General features: G+C 40.6%; 1 protein-coding gene across 22 annotated transcripts in view; it reads right to left on the bottom strand.

The window, feature by feature from the left end:
* Nucleotides 1-26,092, bottom strand: part of KIF1B (kinesin family member 1B) — an 82,500-nt gene that overhangs the window by 35,442 nt on the left and 20,966 nt on the right. For 6 of the 22 annotated variants that reach the window (XM_039563786.1, XM_039563792.1, XM_039563799.1 and 3 more), the window contains exons 5-22: nt 25,885-25,950; nt 24,935-25,113; nt 24,151-24,262; nt 23,947-24,024; nt 23,697-23,762; nt 22,928-22,945; nt 22,697-22,772; nt 22,319-22,397; nt 21,886-22,028; nt 20,749-20,790; nt 18,183-18,394; nt 17,079-17,158; nt 16,655-16,730; nt 14,205-14,284; nt 12,724-12,830; nt 12,188-12,271; nt 10,415-10,595; nt 9,981-10,053 (exon numbers count right to left, since the gene is read on the bottom strand). In XM_039563786.1, the coding sequence (XP_039419720.1) occupies nt 9,981-10,053; nt 10,415-10,595; nt 12,188-12,271; nt 12,724-12,830; nt 14,205-14,284; nt 16,655-16,730; nt 17,079-17,158; nt 18,183-18,394; nt 20,749-20,790; nt 21,886-22,028; nt 22,319-22,397; nt 22,697-22,772; nt 22,928-22,945; nt 23,697-23,762; nt 23,947-24,024; nt 24,151-24,262; nt 24,935-25,113; nt 25,885-25,950 (1,752 nt within the window). Of the gene's footprint in view, nt 1-886; nt 5,836-9,980; nt 10,054-10,414; nt 10,596-12,187; nt 12,272-12,723; nt 12,831-14,204; nt 14,285-14,776; nt 14,840-15,745; nt 15,809-16,654; nt 16,731-17,078; nt 17,159-18,182; nt 18,395-20,748; nt 20,791-21,885; nt 22,029-22,318; nt 22,398-22,696; nt 22,773-22,927; nt 22,946-23,696; nt 23,763-23,946; nt 24,025-24,150; nt 24,263-24,934; nt 25,114-25,884; nt 25,951-26,092 lie in introns of those variants that run through there. The other 16 variants (XM_039563780.1, XM_039563782.1, XM_039563788.1 and 13 more) reach the window with 11 other exon arrangements.

Below are 26,092 nucleotides of genomic sequence, written 5' to 3'. Positions count from 1 at the left end.
CAAGGGGTTGGTTTGCTGTACGGAGAGACTGGTCAGCTGTCCAGGCCGGCTTTTCCAGGTCTGCCTGGTGAGAGCACACACACAATGGTTCGTACCAATTAAAGGTGCCTCAACTGCTAGAAAAGGTAAAAACTGTACCTAGAAGCTGCCCCGGGGTCCCTGCCCGGATGTTGTTGTACAGCTTCAGGATGGTTGGTTTCACAAGCTCCATCAATGTGGAAGAAGGGAATGCAAAGTTTATTTTGCCCAGGGGCGTGGAAATATCTAAAGCCACAACAACCACAGATTTGGAGGGGTTGGGGGGGGAGTTGGGGGGTAGGCAAGGAAGGAAAAGACCCCAATCAACCAACAAACCTACACTCCTACACACTCAGACTAGACAAAGCTTTTAAGACCAGACTGGACCAGTTAAAGCAGAACACTGCACCACAACAACTGAGACGTGATGTCTGCCAAGGTACTGCTGTGTGTGACTCTCCCCTGTATTTGAGGTGCACAGAAAAGTCCATTTCTTTTGCCTTCAATGAGCAAATAAATGGAGAACAGCCACCTCTGTGTTTTCTTCCAGAATTTCGATAAACAGCACACAAGATGGTACAATGGGACAGCACTGAAGAGGGGAATGGCTTATAGCTCCTTGTGCCATAAAAAGCTCTTGTTTTCTTTTATATTGAATTTAAATAAGCTGTCTGAGAGTAGACACAAATCTGCTTTGCTGCTTTCCACATAACAGCAGAAACACCAGGGTGGATAAACTTACAAGAATCAGATTGAGGAACAATTAAAAAAACCTTTTTAACTCTGCTGGAACAATCCCAACCCCAAAATAAATAAAAGCAGGACAAGCCTGCAGCCAAGTTTCATTTCCATTTCACTGAGACAAGTCTGACACTTACAAGAGTATTTCATAGTTTATTGAAAGAGCACTTGTTACAATACAAACCAGTTCTGCTTTTCACAAGGCAGAGACTTGCTCTTAAGACAATCCAAAACAATAGACAGATCTGAAAATCCCATTTAATTCAAAGGCAGCTCACTGCTTTCTTTACAGTACAAACCGTTACACAGCATAGATTTCTCATGTGGCAGCTCCTGAAGAGATTCAATGGGAAGTATCCAAGAAAAATTTCAACATATAAAAAACAAATTTCAACATATAAAGGACACAGTGAGGGAGATACTGAAACTATGCTGAATGTACTGATAAAAATAGCATCCTCTAATTTGACAGAACCCTAAATTCAGATTACTTGAGGAAGGATGCTGGAGTCAATCTGAGTGAGGAGCATTAGTGATGTGCATTTGACCCCACCCCCCAAAACCAGTGTCCCAGTGAGTCCTACAGGACCTTTGAGAAGCCATCATGAAGGCACAGGTGGATCCAAGCCAGCTGTCAAAGCACAGCACAGCAGCACTTGGCAAAGGCAACTGAACTTAGTAAAAGAGCACTTCCACCACGGATGTCACATTTCCATTAACCTGAAAGCCTTTTCACACAGACATCTATGGAAGCAGCTGTCTCACTGTTCATTAACTCCATTAAGAGAGGATTTGGAGAGTTGTGTGTACTTCTGAATAGTGCAAGGAAATCCACAGTTCTCACACTGCTTCCCTTATCAGATGAAGCACTGCACTGCAATTATTATCAAATTCTTAAATATCCTCCTAAAAATCAGGAAAAAAGCTGCTTCCTTGAAGCAGACTGGACTCCATTCTGACACTGACTGTCCTTTTCCTGTTCTGTCAAATCATACAGCAGAACAGGCAGGGTTGTTCTTCTAGTGCTGTACTAAAACTGGGGTAAGACAGACTGATGGCAACCTATTGCTCACCAGCACCACCCAGGCATTTAGAGAGTTCTCCTCAGAGTTTTAAGCTGACGGAATTTGCACAAACGTTTTAGTGTTTATCATTGAGATATCAAGTAGCAGGAGTTTTAGTCTCATGTCAGTACACATAGTTCCACAGACCTCAGAATTACTCCATGCTCAATCACGTGGTGATTTCATACAGGCAGCCACAACCCTCCAAAACACAGGACACGAGATGGAATTACTTCAGGCTTCTCCCACGACCTATCCCATGCAGACTAACCCTGTTTGGCTCACGTATTCCTATGGAATTGAGAGGGTTTTCTCAAGCACGCATTTTTAACAGAGTCCAAGCCTTTTTGAGGATATATAAGAACTCATTATGCTTGACATGCACAAAACAGAAGTGCAATGCACCACTGAAACAGGATTCTAAAATAAAGATAACAGCAAAACATTACTTGCAGCCCAAAATTTTGCAATTCAGACTCAAGCTCGAAGAAAGTGTTGCTCATCTACAAGCCTCCTCCTCTTTAAGAATCAAGACATTTTTGGAAATGATACTTTATTTCCTTTGTTCAAGTAGGCCACAGCATGAGACAAATGCAAGTTACAAAGCCAGATCTGGACACAAAATTAAACGTGCCATAAAGTAAAACTCCCAAGTAATCAGACCAGTTTGTTCTTTTAGGAGCTGGAGGGACTGACTTTGTGTCTCCTACAGCAGAGGCCACTATCCCATCAGTGATACATGAGACGACAATTAAGAGCTGACACTTGATTAATTGACATGTAAATGGTGCGTGTGTTGCAACAGCACCTACAACATGCCCAGCAGAGGCAGGGGAAAAGTAGGATAGGACAAAAAAAAGATATGGAAAATAAGCTTAAGGTACTTGCCACTCACTTACAGCTATGCTGAGCCACACACAAGTAACAATTACCAGTAGGGCTTATATTTTATAAAAAAATAAGCAACCTCAAGTAAATTCAGGATACTTGTGCAAAACAGCACAAATACACTGCAAAGTGCACCTACCTTACCAAATGTGGTACAGTGGCCAATTTTGTTTTTAAAATTTTATTCAAGTTAAATTTAAAAGCAAAATAAGTCCTCAAATATTTCTACTGGCTTGCAATTAAGGCCACAGATTTTCAAAAGTAAGAGCAACTTTGTCTTGCACTTTTGGAAACTCAGAAAAAACGCCCTGTATCTTTAAGATTGGGACTCTCCAACTGAGACAACACCCCAAAGCCTATTCCTTAATCACTAGTTTTTCAGTAATTTGCTTGAAACAATCAGAAGCAGGAATTGCAAGCCTTTGTGTTACAGCAAATCGCCTGCAAATACAAACCCCTTGAGAGCAAAACAGCTATGAAAGATTTTAACTTGCATTTTGAGTGTGAGGAGAAGGAAAATGAATCTTATTTTCTCCTCAAGGCAACCTTCTCCTTTATTAAACGAGTCTTGAATTCAAGTTTAATCCAAGACCAGAGGCACTAACATGAGGTATCACATTAAGATGAAACAGTTCAATTCTCCCATCTCACAGGAGAATTCAGCCAATACAAAGTAGTGATTTATAAATCTTCCTAAGAATAACTATTTCAAGAACATCTCCCAGACTCATGCCCGAGAAAGATGAAAACATAAAATAAAAGAATTAGCTTTTTGAGTGCACCAGAGTGTTGAAAAATCCTAGTTCCTTTCCACAATCTCAGTATAATAATTAAAAACTATTATATTTAGAGATACAATGGGAATTAGAAAAAGCTTATTTCCGAAGAATTGCTTCAGCATTATATATATATTCTGACATAAAATTCCATTCAGGCTGGTTTAACTGTCACAGCAATTTCATACCAATAATTATGAACTTAAGCAGAAGAAGAGACATCTACTCAGGGAGTGTGACCCAATAGCTCTTCTTAATTTCTTTATAAAAAAGTGACACATACCTTGTCAGCCGACAACTTTTGGTTTATAGATTATTATTATTATTGCTATTAAAAATTGAGTTAAGAGTGGAAAACATTGTTCTGAAGAACCAGATCCATTTAAAAACAGATGGTCAGTTTCCTTATTGCTAAGAAAAAGGTCACAAGAAACATTCAATGCTAGAAACTAAATTCCTCTTTTGATTGTCTACATAAAACACAGGAGGAAGGTAGCACTTGGTAAGTTCCAGACAATATTTTCAGCATTAGAAAAATACTTCAAGACACACACACACACACACAAAAAAACTTGGTAAATGAGCTAGTGGGAAGTTCTCCCCTCCACCTCCCTCCCTCCAAGTCTTCTAGTCTATGAAAAAAAGTTCTTACAATTTTTCAGAATATTCTTCCAAGGGATGCTGTTAAAACTGCAAGGAAAGTCACATGCAAAGTGCCCGGGCCGCAGGGCCGGTACCTGGTGTTTGTGTGTCGGGCCTCCAAAGCAAACCCGAGCCCCAGGCGAGGCCAATCCTGGCTGCTCCTGAGCCGTCAGCCAGGACTGCCCCCGTGCCCTCCTGGCCCAGCCTGCCCTGGGCACTGCTCATACTGTGGTTTCTCTGCCCGCTTTGAGGTTGGGAGCCGAGAACTGGCGCCTCATGCGCGGGGGCGTCACAAACTGGTTGTGGTGGTTGGGCCGGTCCGTCAGTTTTGGGGGGGTGCCCTCGGCGCTGCCGCGGCCGTAGGGCTGCCGGTGCTGGTGGATGTGGCGCTTCTGCTGGAAGCTCTGCAGCTCCGGGTTCTGCTGCGCGCCCGCCGAGTGCAGCGACTCCGACGAGCCCGACGCCTGGCGCCGCAGGCTTTTCTGGGAGCCGCTATTGAGGGAATTGCTCCTCCAGCGCAGCTGGGGCGCCGGCTGCTGCTGGCTGCTGGGCTGCGGCGGCGTGCCCAGCTGCTGCCTGTTAATTTGGATATTATCTTGACTCCTCTGCGGGCCATAAAGATTCCATAGCTGCTGCGCATCCTTAGAAGCAGCTTTGCTTTCTTTCTCTTTGCCTTCATCTTTGTTCTTGTCATCTTCTTTCGGAATTCTAACCTCAATAACTTCATCCTCGGTGATAATGATGTGGGTGCCTGGACTCCACGAGTTCCTGTGTTTGGGATTGCTTTTGAAAGGAAACCGGGGTTTGCGATTTTCAGGTGGAATAAACCGGTGAGGCATATTCTGTCGACGAAGCTGTTTTGCTATTTCCTGCTGCTGCAGATTTTTAAATCGAATCTGTTCTTGCCTCATCCAACGTAAACGCCCACGTCTGAAAGCTGGATCACCTGCCATTAACTGAGACACACGCTCCTCCTTAGCAAGATCATCATTCTCGCTTCTCTTTGCCTCATCTGTGGGCTTCTTATCCACATCCACTGCACTGGCAGAGTTTGGAGACTTAGCATTAGCTACAGCTGACTGAGCTTTGTCTGGAGACCCTATCAGGGGTAAAACCTTCTCCATTTTTAGCATTTTATTTCTGAGAACTTTGATCTCTTCATCCTTCATGTTGTTCTGCTTCTTCACTTCTTGCAAAATATCTTCCAATTTGTCTATATGCACCTTTAGGTCATCCACATCAGTTATTCCTTTACCATTGGCCATTACATCTTCAATCTTTTCATCTCCAACTCCTACTGTATCCCAGACATCACGAGCGACAGCTCGCCATGATTCGCGCTCGTTTGGGTCTTTTTTCCCATACATGGCACAAAGCTCTTTCATTTTAACAATGGCCAGAGCCTCAATCTCCTGCCTACTGTGCCTGAAGTCATTGAGTGCTACCTCATAGCATATCTCCTTCACAGCCTGAATCTTTAGGTCTGAGATGGTGACCCATTTGGAGTCTTTGCTAAGGCGTCGGCGTTGGGGTATCTGGTACATTTTAATAGGTTCTCGTTTCTTCCCACTGCTGGGGAGGCCACACTTTTTTACAATGGTTTGGAGCTTGCTGGGGGGCAGCTTCTCTCTCAGGGAAGTGATCAGTCTCCAACTCTCCTCACACGATCTCTTGTCCGAATCATCCCCACTATCAGAGTCTGCATCCTTTGGAAAAACAAAAATCAAGAAGTGGCCCCAAAATAACCAAAATTAAAATTGTAAGAAAATGGAAAAGCTAAACAAGAAGTAGCAGGCAAAGAAAACTAAATCAAAAATCAAAATAGAACAAGTGATAAGGAAGTCCCTGAAGACTGAGTGTTAGGGCATTAAAATGTATCTTCAAGAGTCATGGACTGTCAAAATTGGAGCTCTTCACTAAATAAAGTTTAACATTATATTTAAAAGTCTTGTCATCTCAAAATAGCTGATAATCTAAACTCTTCCCTCCCAAACCCTTCCAAAATCTTTAAAAAGAGCAACTAAAACCAAGTTCCTGATTTTAAATCTTAAAACCAAGTGTAAACTGCACTTCACACATGCTACAAAGACATGCAAATCCCCGCCACACACATTTGCCTTGGTGACTGCTGTTGCTTCTTTCAGCAAATCCTCCCCAGGAAGGTGAGCACAACAGCCATCATAGAAGATGTCATGAGCAGCCAGAGTAAGTCGGGTTAACACTGGTTAGTAACGTTGCACGTGGTTGCAGGGATGCTCAAGTTTAGAATCCACTTCACTACAACAGCAGCCAGAGAAGTGTTAGACGATAAGAAAAAATGAAACAGAAGCAGCCGAAAGGTTCAATGTTAAAAGGACTGTAAGTGCCACTATGACAGATGAAGACAGTGGTTCATACTCCAAGACTTGCTACAAGCTAAAAGGATATCCAGAATCAGAGTTTCAGAGGTGGGTTGTGGTTTGTTTGGTTGTTTTTTTTTTCCATTTGGCACCTTGTTGCTTAGTTTAAAGAAAAAACCCCATTAGCAGTCTTGTCTGTCCGAAGAATGAGTTTCAGCAGAATGCAGAGTAATGACTTTCTGGTTTTAATTGTTTTAATACGAATTCTCTATTTGATATCCTTGATTTGTCTTCTTCTCAAACCCTAGAGCCTGGAGCTTCCACACACTTGCTAAGCATTATGCGTTTTGCTTCTTCATTACAAGTTTTCCACCTTTTGCTAAATGATTTTTAATGAGCAGTGCTTCAGATTTCCATATGCTAGGAATGTCTGTTCAGATAAACTGCCACCAAAAGTTAAGGATATCCATCATTACTTACTGCAACCACGAATTAAAATCAGACCACTTTTCTTTAAAGGATTATTAAGACATCTCTTTAACAACCAAAAAGTCCTATGTATTAATGTGATCCAAACATCTTCAACACAACTGTCAGTGTCTAATGCACCTCTAACTAACACCCCTGTTTTTCGCATGGAGATTTATAATATATGAGAAACCAGGAACAGTAACAGCCACTTACTCTAAAACCAAAGGAAACCCAGGTCATTGAGTCAGCACCAAAGGTTCCAAGAGTTTAGACTTCGGGTAGGTGACCACGAAGAATGGGGAATACAACATAATTTGGGGGCAGTTATGAAAGGGGGTAAAGGAAACACTGTTCTGCCCTACGGTCAAGATTCACATTATATGAGCTTCTTGTGACTTAATGTAGTTTTAAGAATAGTATTAGAAAATCAACTTCTAGTTTAGGTCAAAATATAAGAAAAACACTGGTTTAGAAACAGAATATAAACTCTTTGTGAGTTTACAGCTGACAAAATTTGTGGCCTAAGGAAGTAGCAACTACCAAACTGCAGGTTGCAGTAGAAACCAAGGGCTCCCTGGAGGAAGCCCCTGTGCAGTCGGGCCACTCAGGGATACGACCAGGAAGGCAGAACATGAACTACTCCAACATTAAGTCACAAGTTCCACAGGACTCTGACAGTTACAAAACTACCACAGAACTACTTATGGGTAAAGCATGTCTTGGTATCAAAAGCTGATGAAGAGACACTGAGTCATTGCCCTGTGTGCACTCAGAGGTTACCCAGACCAATTAGTACAGCTATACACCCACATTCCAATATCAACTGGTCACTGCAGAGGCATTATGACCAAGAAAGCCAGGAAGGCCATTTTATCTCTATGAAACACGTTTTCACATTCAATTTGTAAAATGGAGAACAACTACTTCTATTCCCTAGTAATACTAGCAAGGCAAAGATATTTTAATTGGTAATTTTGGGGGACAAAAGCTATTGTTTATTTTTTTGTACAACACATCTAACAAATAAACACCCAAATTGGTTGGAATCTCAGCATAAAACCAAAACAATCTGGTAAACAGGATTAGCTAGCTTCTTGTATTTGAGATTATACTCCAGTTTAGACCAAGAAGAATAGTTATATCTCAGTATCAGTCTTACACAGCACTAAGTTAGAGAGCCTGACGTTGCAGCTGGATATGGCAGCAATGTAAATACTTTTAAGGTACACAAGCTGAAATGCACTCCCAGCTTTCCCACTCGTTATTCAGCTATGGCTGTATGGATGCACTAATCCTGTCCATTCCAGGCTCTGCATACAGCAACGCAGAAATCATGAGCTGTGTCAACAAGTTTTGCTGTCACCTGAAATACTCTTACTGAGCACTGTGGTAAGCAGGATACTGCTCACTGACCAAGGATCTCATTTGATACAATCCCTTACAACTAGGAAAGGTATCCTTCAGGAATTGCTGAGGCATGTAGGGTAGTATTGCACCTTTGTCCACTAACTGAAACCAGCAAGAACAAAACAAACTTGAAGAAACCAGCATCTTTATTACTATATTAACCAATCCACTCTCTGAAGAATTTTCCCTTAATCTGAAGTATTTGGGGAAACAAATTCCCTTCACAACACTTTTTAAATGCAGCCTTATTGGAAGCAGCTTCCCAGACAGCCAATTTCACATCTTTAATTCATACAATAGCTTAGCTTGTGCCTGTCAGCTAAAATTTAAGAGAGGGAATTCCATTACTTGCATCTCATTTGACACATTGCCAAAAGTTACTCAATACTCAAACTATTTTTATTTTCACATTTTTACTGTACTACTTTTTCGCTACCCAAATTTTAACTATAAAATTCCAGAAATGGAACATTACATCAGTCACACTTAAACATTTTTTCTGAACTAAGGGTTGCCTTGGTCAAAGTCTGCAGCCACTCCTCTCCATCCAAGCAATTAGCCCCTTGTGATGAATTAATTAGAGATGCAGAAGTCTCTAAGTGTGTAATAGAAATTTAAAAAAAAAAAAAATTACGTAGCTTCTTCCAATGGAAGCCACAGTACTTTGCTCCATTCTGGCTTGGGGAGAAGGGCAAGAGCTTTACAGTTCAAAGCCCAGCATGCATTTAACCCACAGTTTTCAGTGGTCTCCATCTCATACTACAAACACGAATCATGAGTTTGAAATTTTTATCAGAATTCTGGCACAACTACATTTGTGTTCTGGCTAAAGACAACCAGCTAAAGCACAATCAGGAGACTCAGGTTTCTTAAGGAAATCTAGATTTCATTCCTGGGTTTGGCCTTGTTTTTCAAGTTCACAGGGTGCTTGAAGACTGCATCCACTTCTATTTGTAATGCACTTCAGAGATATTTGTTGTGAGAAGACTGAAGTCTTCCTATATCAGACTTAATTTATCAGACATCCTATTTGAGAAATATGTGGAGTGGTGGAATTCCCAGTGCTCTGAATAAGTTAACACACTGCTCCCTACTCAGAACCCCACCATTGGCTTCTGTACCACTAAGACCCTCACAAGGAACTCCATGCAGGGGAGGGAGAAGGGTTAAAACATGCACAATGCAGCAACATTTTCAGACATCATTCAAAAAATAAACCTAGTGTATATCAATGTTCTAGGAATCTCTTTGGCAGCATGAAATTAGTATGTTCTGGTGATCCAAGACAAAAATAAAGGCAAACATCCCAAGGAGTAGCTGTTTAGGCTATTAAAAAGGAACTTCAAAAAACACAGAGCACAAAAATGCCCTTCTTTCAGGTTAACTTGCAAGAAATCTGATCTATCCCAACAAGAATTGATTAAAGCCTCTTCACTGTCAATCACAATCTCTGAATTAACCTGAAGGAGCTCACTCACACTGCTAATAATTCACTGTAGACACAAAGAATTTGAAAGCAAAGGGAGAACTGCATTGTGCAGACAACCCAAGCAGGTTTCCTAAACTTTCAGACAAGCAAGGACAGGAATTACTGTTTGCCAGAGGTATAGCTAATCAGAAGCAAGGACACATACCAGTCTTTGCTGCTCCAACAAGAGATCAGCTTCCTCCTTCTCTTTCTTATACAAAATCTCCATTTCTTGTAATCTGAAGACGAACAGAAGAACAGAAGTAGTCAGAGGTCGTTAGTCTCATGTTGGTGTTAACTCTACATGCACAGTCCCCTGAACTACAGTTACAAAAGTCATTGCCCTTAAAAGGAACTGTTCTCTGTTTAGTCATGTCCCTGCAAGCTGCATTTCAGCCCTTACCAAAAGGTCTGCAGCGTTAGTGGCAGGTGCTTACCTGTGATCTGTAAAGGAGTTGGAGCACTGAAACACTACAGTAAAATAAGGAGGAAGTTTTCTGAACTTCCACAAGGGGTAGCGGAGATGCTGAGTGGCAGAACCCAGTAAACTACTGCTGACTCTCCCTTGTTTCAGGTAGAAATTTTCAATTATTTTATTACCTTTTCTCCATCTCCTGTTTCATGTCAATGCCCTGCTTCTCCAGAAGCTCCCTCTGAGCAAATGTCCAGTCAACTGGCTCTGAGGGAGTCTCAGCTGATGGTGTTTTCTCTCTTTCTGCTCGTGCTTGCTCTGGGTGGTTGAATCTGAAGACATGATTTTTACCCATGATGATACGATTTCCTAGAAATAGGAACAGAAGTTTAACTCTTTCAGGCAAGGATTCCAAACCACTGATAAACATTATTATTTGTCCCATTTATCCTGTAGGTGACAGCATAAGAAAAGATTGCCCTATAAGGATTTCTGTGCACATTCAAGGGAAGTTGGTGACAAGAAATGAGAGTGCCTGTGTTGTACAGAACAGTCACAGTACTTTTAGAGGACATCATCACCCTCAGGTGTCCAATGTAATATCCCAGCAGAATTTATAACAAATTAAAGGAAAAACCTGACAGAGGGACCAACAGCTGCAGTAAATCAAACACACCACTACCTCCCATTCCCTTCCTCCACTGACACTGCCAAAACAGAGGCAAAACCCACTTCAGCACTTCAGCAGAATTTTCAGCTTAGAAAAGCCTGACTTCAAACACTGGAACACATGGTGCTTACTCTTCTTTAAAATGTGGTTTAAATCTATTGATTCTATTTTATCCCACTATTCAGTGGGATCTAGGGAAGAATTTTACAACTTCTTTTACACTAATGTCAAAAGAGCTAAAAAAAAAAAAAAATCTAATACTGTTAAGTCTTCTGGCTAAATTCTAGAGTTATCAAATGTCCACAAAGCCTGAGACATGTGCGTGTCAGAAGAGAGTGAAATGCCTCTGCTCTTCCAGAGAATGTAATAATGGAGTTGAAATTTTAACCAGGCATTCTAGTAAATATATCTCCAAAGTAACCAAAATTGTCCTTATCAATACATTACTAAATTAGAGACTCTTAAAGATGTCAGAGACCAAGTCTACATTCTTCCAGTAACTCAACTGTCTAGATGCAAAAGAAAAGGGGAAAAAACATACTTTTAAAAATAGAAAATAATTACTAAACTGTCAAGTCATGGTATTCAATATGAACCATATACAGGTACAGAACAGCAAAAACTGTTCTTTTGTTTTGTTGTACTGAAGTCACTGCACTTGATTCCATGATAATACTCACCTACAACATGGTACAAAGAACCCAGAAGCAGGTTTTGTTTGCTTGGTTTTAGGTGTTTTTTACCAGTAGAAAAATGGGGGAGGGATGCAGAAAGCATCATAAGATGTTTGAAAGATACAGATTAAACTCCACAATTTAGGGAAGTAATTCTCTCTAATTCTTTCCCCTCATGCCTTTCTAAGGGAATGTAGGGGACTGAGTGGGAAATCTAACGAGAGCAAAGAGAAGCTGCTGTACTCCTGCAGAGGGTCGTATCTTAGCTTTGCCACAAAACTGGGAATTTTCCATCAGTGGCTGACAGTCTGCTCTGTCCCACTAAGACTGCCAAGGGCAATGGGCCTGGGCAAGAAGGTATTTGAATAATCTCAGGCTGAGCAGCAGGACAAGCAGGGTGCTGCGTGGCAGTGAATATTTAAGTACACTTAGATCTAGTGCAGCAAAGGATGAAAGAAAACAAACTGCAGCTGACAGAAGAATGGTACCAACTTCTGTTTAAATGCTACACTCCAGAAAGGTGACACTGTCCCTAAACAGCACCCAGCATTCCGTATATATGATGTAAATGTCATATATAGAGAGTCTACCAAAAAATCGATGGTAACATTTCTTACCTGAGCGCAACTGCACAGGCTGCACAACCCTCTTGCCATTCACGTAGGTTTCTGATCGTTCACAAGGCTCCAAAGTAACAATAACTACAAAGAGAACATTGATGAGTGAGACTTTGGAGAGTCCTGTAGAGGAACAGAAGTGTGCAAGCCCCAGAGGCCTCTCATTTTCTGCTTATGTTCATACTAACACCAAAGAAGTGAATCACCCTTGGATGTCATGTTGCTTAAAAGTAAAAACCCACGAGGACCCTACTGACTTCTCCGCATACTGCAGTTAGAAACTACTTTTTTTTCATGTTTATAGTTAACCAGGGTCAGAATTTACCTGTTACACTGGCTGCAGCCTGCAATTTGAAGCTATTATCACATCAACAAATTTTATTTTCTTTCCTGAAGACTTGAGAAAACAACAAGTCAAAACTGATCCTTTCCTTGAGGTCAGAAAACTTTCAAATCACGGGATTCCCTGGCCAGCTATCAAAGTGAAAGAAAGTGAAGGACTCAGCAATGCCTTATTAGGAGAAGTAGATTTTTACCTTCACCATTGTTGTTCCTCTCACTTCGGAAGATGCAGTGCTCTTCCTTGATATGAGCCCCACTCAATACGATGTCTTGCCTCCGCTCAGCGTCAGCTTGGCCAACCCTGGGTCCAACAAAAGATTTTTCAAGAGCAAATCAGACACCTTCTACAACTCTGCATTGAACAATACAGCCCAGAAATAGCCAGGAAAAAGTCTGAACTATTAAGACTACCCTTGAAATGTAAAGGTTTGAACCAGTGCTTAATTCTGCACTGCAGAGAACCTGCCTGTTCTGCCATGAATTGAAGGATGACAGCTTTGCAAAAGAAAAGTTTTCTCTCCCTTAAAACATGTCGCTTGGGGAACTGAAATGTTAAGTACCTCCAAGTTAAATGCAATTCCTTCCCTCTTGCGAATCCCTTCTCCTTTTCAAAAGGGATGCAGAGGGGGGAAAAAACCCTGCCAAGAACTTCCAGTGGTGCGTTAGCTGGCAGACACAAACCATCCCTCCCAACGATCACCATCTGCACTTGAACTAAGGAGCACAAATGGCTCAGGAGGCTCTTGCTGAATAATTTCATGCCACAAGCAGTTTCATGCAGCATCCTGACAGTGAGAGGTTGGCTGTACCCCCGTAGCACAAAGATGTATGTCCATTCCAAACCCAAGTGCCTGAGCAATTCTAGGTACAGACAAACTTAATTTCCAATCCTAATGTTTATGAACTTGCTCTACTTATTAATTTACACATTTCTGATGTCAGTGAGCTAGGCCCAAAACTTATAATGACTTCTTAAGCCCTAAGCTATTCTAGTCATCATTCTGTGCTGAGTTCTCTACAATTTGATACTCCTTTCAGAGGGCTTAATGTACATTATAGTACCATATGCCAGCCCCTGTCTGTGTACTCTCCTCCATTTGTTCCCCAGGAATATACAAACTAAGCAACCAAACACAACTTGGTGCTCCAAAAATAATAAAAATCACCTCTCTCCTTCCAGCTGTCTTGACAACAAGTTTTGGAATAAAATCCATTTTTAATTCAAAGTCTGGCAATTAAATTTTATCTCATATCTGTGAATGCAGAACACATTAATTGTACAATGGCATGAATAACAATTTATTTAAATAATTAAGCTAACACTCAGCCATATTCCAGTTGCTATGGTTTTCGATCCTGCACCCATCAAAATCTCTCAGGCATTTAGTTTTACTAAAAATTTAAGAGGGGATGTCATGCTTTCTTTTACTGCCCAGGTGTAATAGCAATTTCTTAAAGCTGAGTGACTGCACATGTTACTTTTAAAACACCAAGCCAAATTAAAAGAAATTGCATTTCTGCACTCTTTTCCACCTACAGCAATCTCATGTTTCATTTGTACCTGCAACTTGAACAGCTCAAGGCACAATTATTATTTAAACTCATGGTGTCTCCAGCATGGGGATTTAAGCAAGCAAAGAAGGCAGCTCCAGAGTGTGTCAGCACCAACTCTCACCTTGTAATGCCATCTTTGATGTAGTACAGCAGACATTCAGACATGAGTGGATCTTCATTAAGGTTTACGAGATGAGGAGTCTGAAGCAACAAAGAGAAAAAGTTAATTAGGAACTGAGGTCCTGCTTTCAGGCTCCTTCCTGCAGCTGTGGAGGGTGTGCATTAATCCAGCAGTTTTGCCACATGTATCGAGATTCTTCCATAATGGATTTGTCCAAACATAACTTCTTAAAGTATTGCAGAGCATCACAAAGTACCAGCAAAATACAGCTCAGATTGCTTAGTTAGCCAAAACACCAATCCATAGAAGGAAGAAAGGCTTCAGCTGAAGAAAAAAAGTCCTTATAAAGTCTCCATAAACTTTGATAAGAGAAGTCCAAAGGAAGCAGAAAAGGTTGCTTCAGTAAAATTTTGAAACTCATATGGAATTAACTTTTGGCTTTTCTACACAGGTCAGGTGCTTATTTGGCAAAGTCTGTAAACGTCAAAACAAAATCTAAAACTACCAACAGCTAAGAAGCTCTTCATCTAAACTTCTTCTAAATTTAAATCCACTACAGTTACTAAACCAACCTTCTTTGGTGAAAAAACCCCATTGGAATCAGCAAACAAGTCACAAGGCCTTGGTGTGAAAATCTAGCCAGTGAGATGGCAGTAAGCACAAGCACAAAAGACAAGGCAAAAATGGTTAAACATAATTAAAGCAGAGAGATGATAAAAGAGAAATAAAATTGTTAATAAGCCACTTGTCCCTTTGTTATCCTCAAACAGAATAAATTTAGGAAAAAGAAATAAATTTGGCTCAGATTCCTTGGGAACACTATTTCTATCAACTTATCTTAGATACAAAGAAGTTTACTTATGAGAGATTTTAACAGCACTCAGTTTACAGAAGCTCAAAAATTACTGGATGTTCACAAAGAATTTGTCTTTGAACGAAGAACTCTGATTGTCAATTGCCCAATGGAAGATTTAATTCTAAGCACAGAAAGGGGGAGAAAGAAAGACAAGCTTTTTCACCCCTAAAAATCCAGGGGTGACCTAAAACTGCAGCTGAAGGTGTTCAATGCTGTCATCGCTGTTCACTGCACGAATCAGCACCTGGAGCTGTATAAAGCTCTTTGATCAAGAGAAAAATGGACAGAAATCAAATCCCAGACATAGCCAACTGCTGTAACACCACTACAACTTGCACCACCAGAATACTTTGTAAGAAATAAAGCTCCACAGCTTGAGAGATGCTGCTGGCACACCCAACTATTCACTCACTGCGTCTGATGAGATACCCATTGGTACCTCAGAAGTGTAAAGTCTTTATAAAAAACACTTCACATTTTCTATCTAAGTTCTCATCTCCTAAACTTTCACAACAGCCACAGTTACTAGAAGGAGAACTAATGGAACTGCAAGGATAGCAAGGAACAGAAGCAGACAGGAGTAGGTTCGGAGTTTAACTTCTCCTAATAAATCCTATATGGGTAAAAATAAATACTATCTAATACCAGAGCAACTATTTTATCCAGATGGCATTTATACACAAACCTGATCAGCTGAAAATGCACCAAAAGAATCATCAAAAAGAGCTGATGGCCTCTGAGGAAAAATCTAAAAGGAGATGAGGATCCATAATGTAAGAGAAAGAAACGTAAAGAACACGCAATGAATCAGCGTCTTTACAAACCTCAGGCACTCCTGGAGTAGCTGCCAAAAGCAAATCTGAATTCTACCGACTCCAAGCATCACAGTCAAACACTATTCTAAATGAAGGATTAAACATTTTAACCAGTTCTGGGGTTCTACATTTCTGTGCAGTGCCTCTGAATAGGTCCCTGCTTAACCCTAGATCAAGTTTATTACACACTTGCACACTAAAATATTACCCATGCTGCTTGTTCATAGACTTCTAAGATAAAAGAAAGTAGGTTCTTTTCCTTGTACTTCTATAATTCTGCTTTACCAGCAGAGATAGCTTCTTTATTAACCTAATTATTTTACAGTTACAGCACTGATTTATGCCCTTTTCCTGCACAGTTCTGCTTCTTTCAAATTTCAGAAAATAGAAGTAATGACAAGTACTGAAAGAAATATTCCCCTGCATCCCCTATGTTCAGTGGTTCATTAGATCACCATCCCTTTTTCCAAGCAGAAGAATTAACAAACAATTCAAGGAAGAGCATCTAAACAAGCCTTAAAACTTCTCTGTATATCTCAAAGAAGAACAGGTAGAGCACACAAAGGTCACACACAGCAACTGCAGAAAATAGCAACAAAATTAAGACACAGCACCTTCTGATTTGCTACTGAATCAAGAAACAAAAGGAGCTGCAAAACTTCTCGTTGCAGCACAGGATCTTCTAAAGGAAGATATAAAACAGTTCAACTCTCATCACCCTCCTCTCACGTGAATTAGCCTTTTGGAGACATCATGCAACAGTTAGTCATTTTCTCTACCTTTTTGGGTGAGAAGACTCCCAGTGTTCCTCCATCTTCCCGAATGGCAACTCCCATTTCTGCCAACAATGCCTCCCTGAGAGAGAAAAACAAGATATTGACCCCATTTTAGGCTTCTTAGACAAGTACGGTCCAACGAAAGCCAGGTAATTAATATATTAGACTGTCACCACCTCGGAGCACAACAGGGCTGGTAAACTTTAGTCTGAGAGTGGCCTACGGAACAGCAACTTTTAACTGTGAGAAGTCCAGGAAGGAGCAGGACTTTCCTCCAGCATCGCCCCTGCTGTTCCACATCTAACACAAGGGTCAGCAGAACTATCCCTAACACTATTCTGCTGCTCCACTGCTTTTGAACAGAGGAACTTTCTCCATTTTCCACTTTCCAGAGACCATCCATATTACAGCACTTCTGATTCCCGACCTTTCCATCCTAATGGCCTCTGTTTTCCTCAGTTTCTCTTCCCATGTTTCATTCAGCTCTGCAATGATCTTCTCAGATTCCTGTGTGAAAATACCAAAAGCTGTTTTACAATTCTTCCCAAAGTTCTTCACCTAATACACAAAGCAATTGAAGTTTGTGCTCTGTTCAGGCCTCAAATTAATTTCACATATAAAAAGCATTCTTAGTACCTTAAAACTCTACTTGTTTCCCTTAATTTTTAAAAGGGTAGCTAGTCCTGAAGGCAAGCTGAGAAGAAAAGACTACTTCACATCTAACCACAGCCAGACTTTATTTTGAACCACCTAAACTTGTTTCCCCTTTTTTTTTTTTAAATCTGATTTACAGACATTATTCAGTAACCGAATGCCAAGGAAATGCAGAGACCACATTGTTATTCCCATAGCAACAGCGGGTTTCCAACAGGAAAGGGATATGCAGTGTGTGTTCAGCCCTGTCTGATGGACAAACATGAGAATGTAGCAGAGATTCAACACAGCCAGCTCTCCCCACTCCTCCGCCCATGGACATTGGGGGGGGCTTTCATAAAAATCAAGAAATACTTCACTGTGATGCACTTCTGCTGTGGTTCAGTTCTGTGCAGCACCGGGACAAGGCTGCCTTTGTCTGGATCAAACATGCCATTCTGTGCTTCACATTTTAATCTGTGGGGGCTGGGCGAAGACAACAGTGGCAGGATTATTCTTCCTCCTTTTTTTCAACTTTGGGGTAATTTGGTTTTCTGAAAGCTGAGTGCATTTGCAAGACAGACTTGGCTCCCACTAGTGCTGACCAGGCCTCTAAGTCTACATTTATGATCAAATTTTCCATAACTACCACTGCATCAGAGGACCCGTAAATAAGAATCAAGAATTTAATTTATAATTTAGTTGTAGCTCAAGGCTAAAATTAAACCTAAATAATCCTAACAGGAAAGGCTGTGCATGGACCCAGCTTCTAGCCCACTGCAGTTAAGTGCCTTTTTTAAGGTGCAAGTGGGTTTCAGACAATTTCTACAGACACAGCATATATTTATGAAGGGAACTTCTCTCAGGTTCACTATTCTTCAGCCTCCTTAATACCTACCTTCAAACGTTCAATGGCCTCTTCTCCTCCAGGTGTTGACATGATTCTTTCCTGTATACTGGACACAGATGTTAAGCCCACCTGACTACTGAGAGAGCAGGAGGATGGAGATGCAGTGAGGGACCCCATGGAGGCTGTGGAAAAATTGCCAGGACGTTGATTCTCGGAGGCTAGCAAGTATCTATGCTTATTGTTCTGAAAATCTTTCAGATCTGAGAGAGAGACACACAGAGAGGGAAGGCAGGAAGATGGGAGAAAGGAAAACAGGAAGGAAGGAGGGAAGGAGGGAAGGAGGGAAATACCAGTGTAAGAGGAAAGCATTTAAGCAGCAACAAGGCAAGTTTTGTAATTTTTAGATGGCAGTTCTGAAACAAATCTTTCAATACTAGCAATCATAACATAATAGCTCAGACCCTGAAGTTCACTAGGAAGGACTGCATGATAAACCTTTCTAAACAAAAAAGCTTGAAAAAATAAACTACACATCAGCAAAAAGCAACCATCCTAGACCTCCCTGAACACTAAGCTGAGCACCCTGAAGCTCAGAGCAGGACCAGATTGAGATCCTCATGACACTAACGACATTTTGGGCTGAAGTCTGAGACACCAACCCCTTAAACTCAGGAAAACATTCTCTTCCAGAGTCCTTTAATGTGAAATGACAATTAAGTAAATCTTTACCACAGCAGTGGTTCTGCTGCCAAAGCACCCAGACCACAAAAAGAACTTCCTTTCCTTAAATTCTCACCAGAGAGGATGTGAATCACCTGTCAGTGCATGACAGGGACGAGAGAACATAAGTCCACAACAACAACATTATGCTGCTTCTTGACCTTCCTTACCTGAATAAAAATGGAAATCTAACAGATCTGATCAGCGAAATATCTGATAAGGGTCTTATACTTCAGAAGGTGCTTCAAAGCCTTTTGGCTGTTAGTCTGAATTAGAAAGGCCTTTTAAAAACCTACAAAATTTAGTAAGGTAGCTTTTGTAGCCTGAAAACCTGCAGGCCTGAAAGCCAGAGAACAGGAAAAGCTGTCTGAATGATTTAAGAACAAATATACAATGGAAATTTATATTAATTTAACTGGGCTTCTTGGATATGTCTGTAAACCATATCCTCAGAATAATCACACACCAAAAGAAAAATCTCCTAACATGAAAATATCAGATAACTGAATAGCTCAGTTTTAATAACTTAGTATTTTAAAATATAATTTCAAAGACAAATCCTTTTTAAAAAGTCACTTCAGGAAAGAAACAGGTCAAATCAGACCCTGCAAGTTATAAACAGGGGCATCACACGTACAAAAACGAGATGCTCACCCAGACATTGCATAAATTTCCCTGTCCTCCTACATCTCCTCTACTCTGCCCCTGAACAATCCTGCCATTGTCAGCCTTATGCCCTAGTTCACTCCATGCTCAACCTGCTGTTTCAGCCTCATGGAACTGATGATTGCCCCGAGCCAGTTTGAAAACCACCATCTGCAAATACGGGAGGCAGGACTGGGAGTTTCACAGAAGAAAAGCAGGTTAAGGGGAGGGAATGCTGCCAGGATGAGGAAAGCAGGCATGACAGAGCAGGGATGAAGTCTCAAAAGGCCATGCACTCCTGAAGAGAAAGGAAGTGGCACTTGCAATAGCTCCACAGTCACTGTGACCACAGAGAACCAGAACCCTCAGGACCATGCACGCTGCTCCTGGAGCCGCAGCTCCTACACCATGACATGTGCACACGTTGGAAGCAGCATCAGAATGTCAGACAGGCCAGGATGAGTCTTTACACCACCAGTAGCTTCAATTTTAGGAAATTTCAGACAGATCTCCTTCAGCTGATATTGAGTGAGGGTGAAAAAGACTGACTGAGAGAGTTTTAAAAGTCTACCAACCCAAAATTTACATGGAGCACATTTCGCTTGCAATGGACTACATATATTCCCCTTTCATAGAAGCAAACACCAAGAGAAATAAAATGCTCTTTGCTGACTGGTTTTAGCCCTATTAAGTTAATCACCTGCAACCAAGTATTTCTGACCTCAAAAAAAGAGAGCTTCATGAGTATGTCTGGCTTCTTTCTTTTTTTTTTTTTTTTTGGTAAGACTATACAAAATAAATACATTGCAGTGTCCAGGAGGAACTGGAAATACTTATCTTGAGTTCATCAACTGACACATTTAAAACAAATACTTCAAAGTGGAAAAGAGCTGCTAAAATGCCAGGAAAGCCATGTGAGCAGGAACTGAGTAACTGGGAAAAGATTTGAGAGAAAGATTTTCTAGTTCAAATCTAAACCGTGCGCTGTCATGAAAACACACTGGAGAACTGCCACTCTCCCTTCTGCCAGAAAGGAACAATGAACATACGTTGCACTTTAAACTTTGCACTTTTTTTTGATTGTGGACTCAATCTAAGAAGTGCTGGTGATGCTGGTTTTCATGAACCTGCACTGCATTCCAGTGAGTGCTCTGTCTGGGATTTCCCTGTGAGAAATGCTGGCATGCAAAGCTCTGTTAAAAGCTGACCCAGAGAAAGCAGGTTAAAAAGAGAACCACACAATACACACATTTGCCTCCACTTCCAGAGTATTCATCTCCCATTGGATCAACTGAAAGGAAGCAGGAGGGAAAATACAAGAAGGATCAAAATTGAAGGTTCACTAGTGACATAGGAAGGGAAGAGAATACTACTTGATATTTAAAGAAACAAACCACAGTTTTCAGTAACACAGTTTTTTCAGTTAGGATTTAGAACCAAAACCCACAGACTGTAACGAGCATGAAAACACTTGTATTTCATTGTCTTCTGGCCCCATTCTCTTGAAAACAAGCAAACAAAGAGGTAAACACATGTCACATGTCTTTAAGTAGTCTGTGACTAAGTCAGGACTTCTGCTTCACAGACAAAAAGGTCTGAAAAATCAGAAACTGGTGCAACACTTTTTTTTTTTTAAAGTCAAAGAAGCTTTTAATCCACTGGAATACATCCTGTGCTTTTATGGGCATTTCCTTCACAAGGAATTAAATCACTGTTCATATTACAGAAGAATGTAGCAGCTAGAATTTCAGCTCATCTGTCTTGCTTGGAAATAGGACAAGGAAATTGGGCACAAGTGTGTTCTAGTGCTTTAAGAGGTTGCTGGCAAAGCAAATCAGTACAACACTGCTCTGCCAACCTAACTCAAAATCTCCCAAAAAGATTGATTAGTTATTCACAAGCAGCTGTTGCATAGATATTTCAAGATGACAAACGATTTGTCACTCACTGTCTAACATTAGCCATTGTTTTCTTTTGTGAATGAGGATGGCACTGAAGCCAGGTATTAACCAATAACCTTAACCCTTTAAGGAGGAAGCAAAGATAACTTTTTTCTCAGTATGAAATTGAGTTTCTGTATCTCAGCTCTTTTATTGGCAGCCAGACAAAAAGTCCTCCATAACTCACCAGAGCAACTCCTGAATGTGTAAGTTCTATTACGCAAAAGAATCTCTACAATAACAGGAAATTCAAACTCACTATTTTTCCTTAAGAGTTTGAAGGTGGCTTGTCAACTCCACAGACAAACCTAAGACGGTCGAAACTTAAATATCAGCACCTATATTTAAATTCTGTGTTTTAAATCCCTTTCTCTCACAGGCTCAGGTCTCCCTCCTCTGCTAGAGAGACCAAGCCCAGGATGCTGAGGTGTGTTTAATCCACTTACTGTCAATAATATCTCCCAGCCCCTGAGCACGCAGGAGATCCTTAAGCCTTGTCACCTCCTCTTTCAGCTCCCGCACCAGCTTGGCGTTAGGATCTTCATTGATAACAGCATTGCATTTAATCTGCTTTGCACGATCAGCATATCTGGAACCAGACCAGAACAATGAAACCTTACCACAAACATAGAACTGCTTATATGCAGCTTATATACAACACAGGAATGCAGCAACATAGAAGACATTTAGCTTGCACCCGTATGTCAGAAGAATAGGCAATAAATCCCTGCTTCCTCTGCAGGGTAATTGAGTTCTTGCCAGTAGAGTCTTCTTCCCCACAGACAAGCTCAATTTGTAATAACCCAAAGGTTTGAAGGACAAAGTATGGCCATTAGAGCAAACAGTTACTCGTACCCATCCCAGAGGAAGAGAAAGTACCTTAAAGTGCTCAAAGTTTCATCGTAGTTTATGTCTGCTGGACTGAGAGCAGCAACCATTGCAGTTCTGGAGTTCCCACCTATAGTGAACAGACAAGATTTTAGATGAACTACAGTGCACACTCCAGGCACTACCTACCTACCAAATATCAGTGTTTTCAATAAACTATAGAATTCAACTAAATTCTACAATTCTAAGAAACATACAAAAACCACAGGAAAGAGTTATAGCATTAACACAAGGTGGAACTATGACAACTCAGATTTGGCTACTAAAGATATTTAACTTCATACTCAATACAAATTTAAGTGAGTTAAAAGCAGTCAAGAAATTCAGTGAGACTTTCTTTCCATATTGTCACAGACAACTCAGCCATACCTAGATTTTCTCGAAGAAGCCACGTTAATACAGAATCCCTGTAGGGTATAAAGTCTGTCTTCTTCTTTTTTTTGCTCTACAAAGAAACAACACAATATGAAAAATAGGAAGGTTTTTCTGTGTAATAACACCTTCCTGACATTTAAATTCTGTATTCTAACAGCATTCCAAGCAGCAAACCTTACACTCAGGCAAAGACACCAATATCTACTCCTACTCAGACCATCATACCTTGCTGGTGCAGTTATCCTAAGTTGAAAGCATTAAGGAAAAAGGAAGAAGATACAAGATGAGCTTCTTAACAGATTTATACATTGTTTCCATGTTAGACAGTACGTCCTTTCCTTGAGAAGCCAAATGAAGGAGAATCTCTTCAATTGAAAAAAATAATCTGAAAAGCACTTAAGCATATTCAACCTGTCCAAGGTGTTAACTCACTTTCAAAAGGAACAACCATCATTTATTTGTTTTGTTTGTTTGGGGTTTTTTTTAATAGTAGTTGAGTACAAAAAATAAAAGACAAAGTACTTTTCTAAACCCACAACATTTTGCTTGGATCAATATATGCTCACTTAAGACATTATTAAGTCTTGCCATTGCAAAGAAAGCCAGTGAATCAAATTATTGCACTGGTGTTTCTATAGATTTTAACAACAAAGCTGTAGTTAAGTTTTCTAAAATTATTCCTTCAAGTAAAAAAAAAATTACTGCACTGAAGGTCTAAAAACTTGCTATGTGAACAGGTCTTCTACATAAACACAGGCTTCTTTTGCAAGGTTTCTTCACAGTTAAACAAACCAATGCTTCAATCTGTTGACAGCCTGTGTGACACCCACAGAATAGCATCAACTCTATTAATCTATCAAAATACACACAGCTAACAGGGCTGAGAATACAGGGCCAAGCACAGCAAATGATTCTGCTGTACTCCATGGATTTTACTGTTTCCATTTGATCAGCTAAGCAAAGGCTGTTGCAGGCAAGGAAATGCTCTACTTACCACTTCAGCCAATGCTGAAATAACTTTGCCCAGAGTTGTGAGAGACTTGTTTATATTTGCTCCTTCCTGAGAAAACAGAAATCAGTATTATGTAGTAATTAAAACTGTCCAACCATGAATCTCTGTAGTCTTCAGGTTTGCAACTATTTTTTCCTTACTTGTAACTTATTATTTGTCCAGCAAAGACTCCACGTGATGCTTGTGCCCCCACTTCCCGTTCCTTCCCCAGCACCCCCCCATGGCCCCGTACCTTTAACCGGGTTCCTTTGGCACCGGTGGAGTCAGCTCGCTCACTCCCAGCGAGATCCACAAGGCTGATCTTGCTGACCTGAAGAGAGAAAGCACATGAATAGGAGAATTAGATCTTGGTGAATTACAGCAAGAACAGAACTACAAAGTCACTGCAAGGAAGATCAGTGAAAAACAGCCAGAAAGCCACTAATCTCTAACACACCTTCTCTGTGGAAAGGTCAGTTTCTGTGTCATGTTTCTTCTGAGTAAAGACAATTGTAAACACAGCATGAGAGCGGCTACTGGTTTCATTCATGTTGGTGGCTGCCACAGTCCTAAAATACAAACAGATAGGAGCACATTTAAGAGAGGACAATTACCTGCAGGGCTGAATGCAGCTGCAGAGGAATGCAAGCAAGAGGCTGCACAGGTGATGTGCTGCCCTGTAACCAAGACCCAGCCACACCTAATATCATTAACAAACCCTTTCATTTTTTTACTCCTGAATTACTCCCATCTTCATCACAGTTTAAACAGAGCTTTCTCAATCTGTGTACTCAGTAGTCCACCTTACATGCAAACACCCAAGAAAGACTCACATAAATGCTGCTCAAGTTTTCTCATATATTGTTAAATGGAGCCAACAGGTGACATGGGAACAATAATTAATCAGAAACTAAAGCTGGAGTGCCAACTTTAGTCCTGACCACCTGAATTAAGGAAAGAGGAGACTGTTCACATAGGTTTTTATACCAGGATAGTGACAGAGCACACAGCAAAGGCAGAAGTAAACGCCAGAATAATTATTTAGACTTCACCTCAAGTCATTATGATCTTTAAAAGTCTACACAGCAATTTCCACCACTAGTTCACCACACAAAGCAATTTCTGCTTTTAACAGCATTGATCAGTGCATATTTCAATAATACTCCTCACTTACAAGAGGTTTTTTCAAAGTGCTAATGCATAACAGTGATAAAAATATATAACACGCTCCCATCACTAACCTGGCTTTGTTCCCAGCATCCATGAGGTCTGCAATGTCTGTGTAAGATGTGACTGCTAACTTGGACAGATCTTCCACGTATGGTCCAAGGAGAGGATGTTCTCGCACGCGCAAATTCCCTTTGTTCTTCGGGTTCAACAAGTCTCTGACTCTCTCACAGTAAATCTCCATGTAACTCACCTGAAAACAGGAATTTTCACAGACAATTTAGTATTTCTGAAGGTCTCCTCCATTGCATTTCCGAGTGCCAGCAGTAGAAATTCCCCCAGCCCACCACAGGAAGGCTGTAGGTGCGTGTCTCTGGTCATTTAACAGCTTTAACACTGGCAGAGGCAAGAGTCAAAAGTCTCATGGATCACATGTCCAACATAAGCTGCTGGCCTTGCATCCATGTATAGATCCTTCAATCATTTCAGAAAACCCTGGTGTGTAATGAAAAATTACACACTGGACTCCATAATCATCTTAACAGCTTTACTATGACACAGCACAAGTGTCAAACAAGACAGATGATAAAAGGAGTCTGCTTCCAAGGATCTCTCTTATGAACCACCAAAGCAAACTTAAGAAGGGACAAAAACTGATCTTTCTTGCAGAAGCAACTTTAGATTTTAAAAATCACGGCTATAGTGTATGACAACAAACATGCAGTCTTCCAGTCATCAGTAAAAAAACCCCATCTGTAAATGCATCTTTACATTTTTCAGCCCATCGTTTCTTTCAGGATTACTACACAGGTAAAGGAACACTAGTTTTCTGACGAGGGTGAAAAAGTGTCATAGAAAGGTTTTTACATTTGTCTCACATGAAAAAGAGAAAAGACAAAGTTTTAAAACATAAAATTAAAAAAACAAAACCCATCAGAAATCAGCATCTTAATGCAACATCAATAACCCAGCACCTAAGCTCAGTTTGATGTCCAAACATTCTTTGATCCCTCACCATACCCACCTCTACAGAATATGACATTTCCTCATTGCTGTTGTCATTGATTTTCTCAAACAGCTCTTCACAAAGCTGGAAAGAGATTAAACCCAAGTCAGAATTAGTCTTTTTTGAGTAGTAAAAAGTAACTATCAGGACATGTCATGGAAATGGCTTTAGAATGAGGGCAGGGGAAGAAAATGTACCTAATGCATCAGCCACATACAGCCTCACT

The sequence above is a fragment of the Corvus cornix genome, chromosome 21 (genome assembly GCF_000738735.6).
Source record: "Corvus cornix cornix isolate S_Up_H32 chromosome 21, ASM73873v5, whole genome shotgun sequence".
NCBI classification, from domain to species: Eukaryota; Metazoa; Chordata; class Aves; order Passeriformes; family Corvidae; genus Corvus; species Corvus cornix.
The sequence above is the reverse complement of the archived record's forward strand: the minus strand, read 5'-3'. Positions and strand labels throughout refer to the sequence as shown.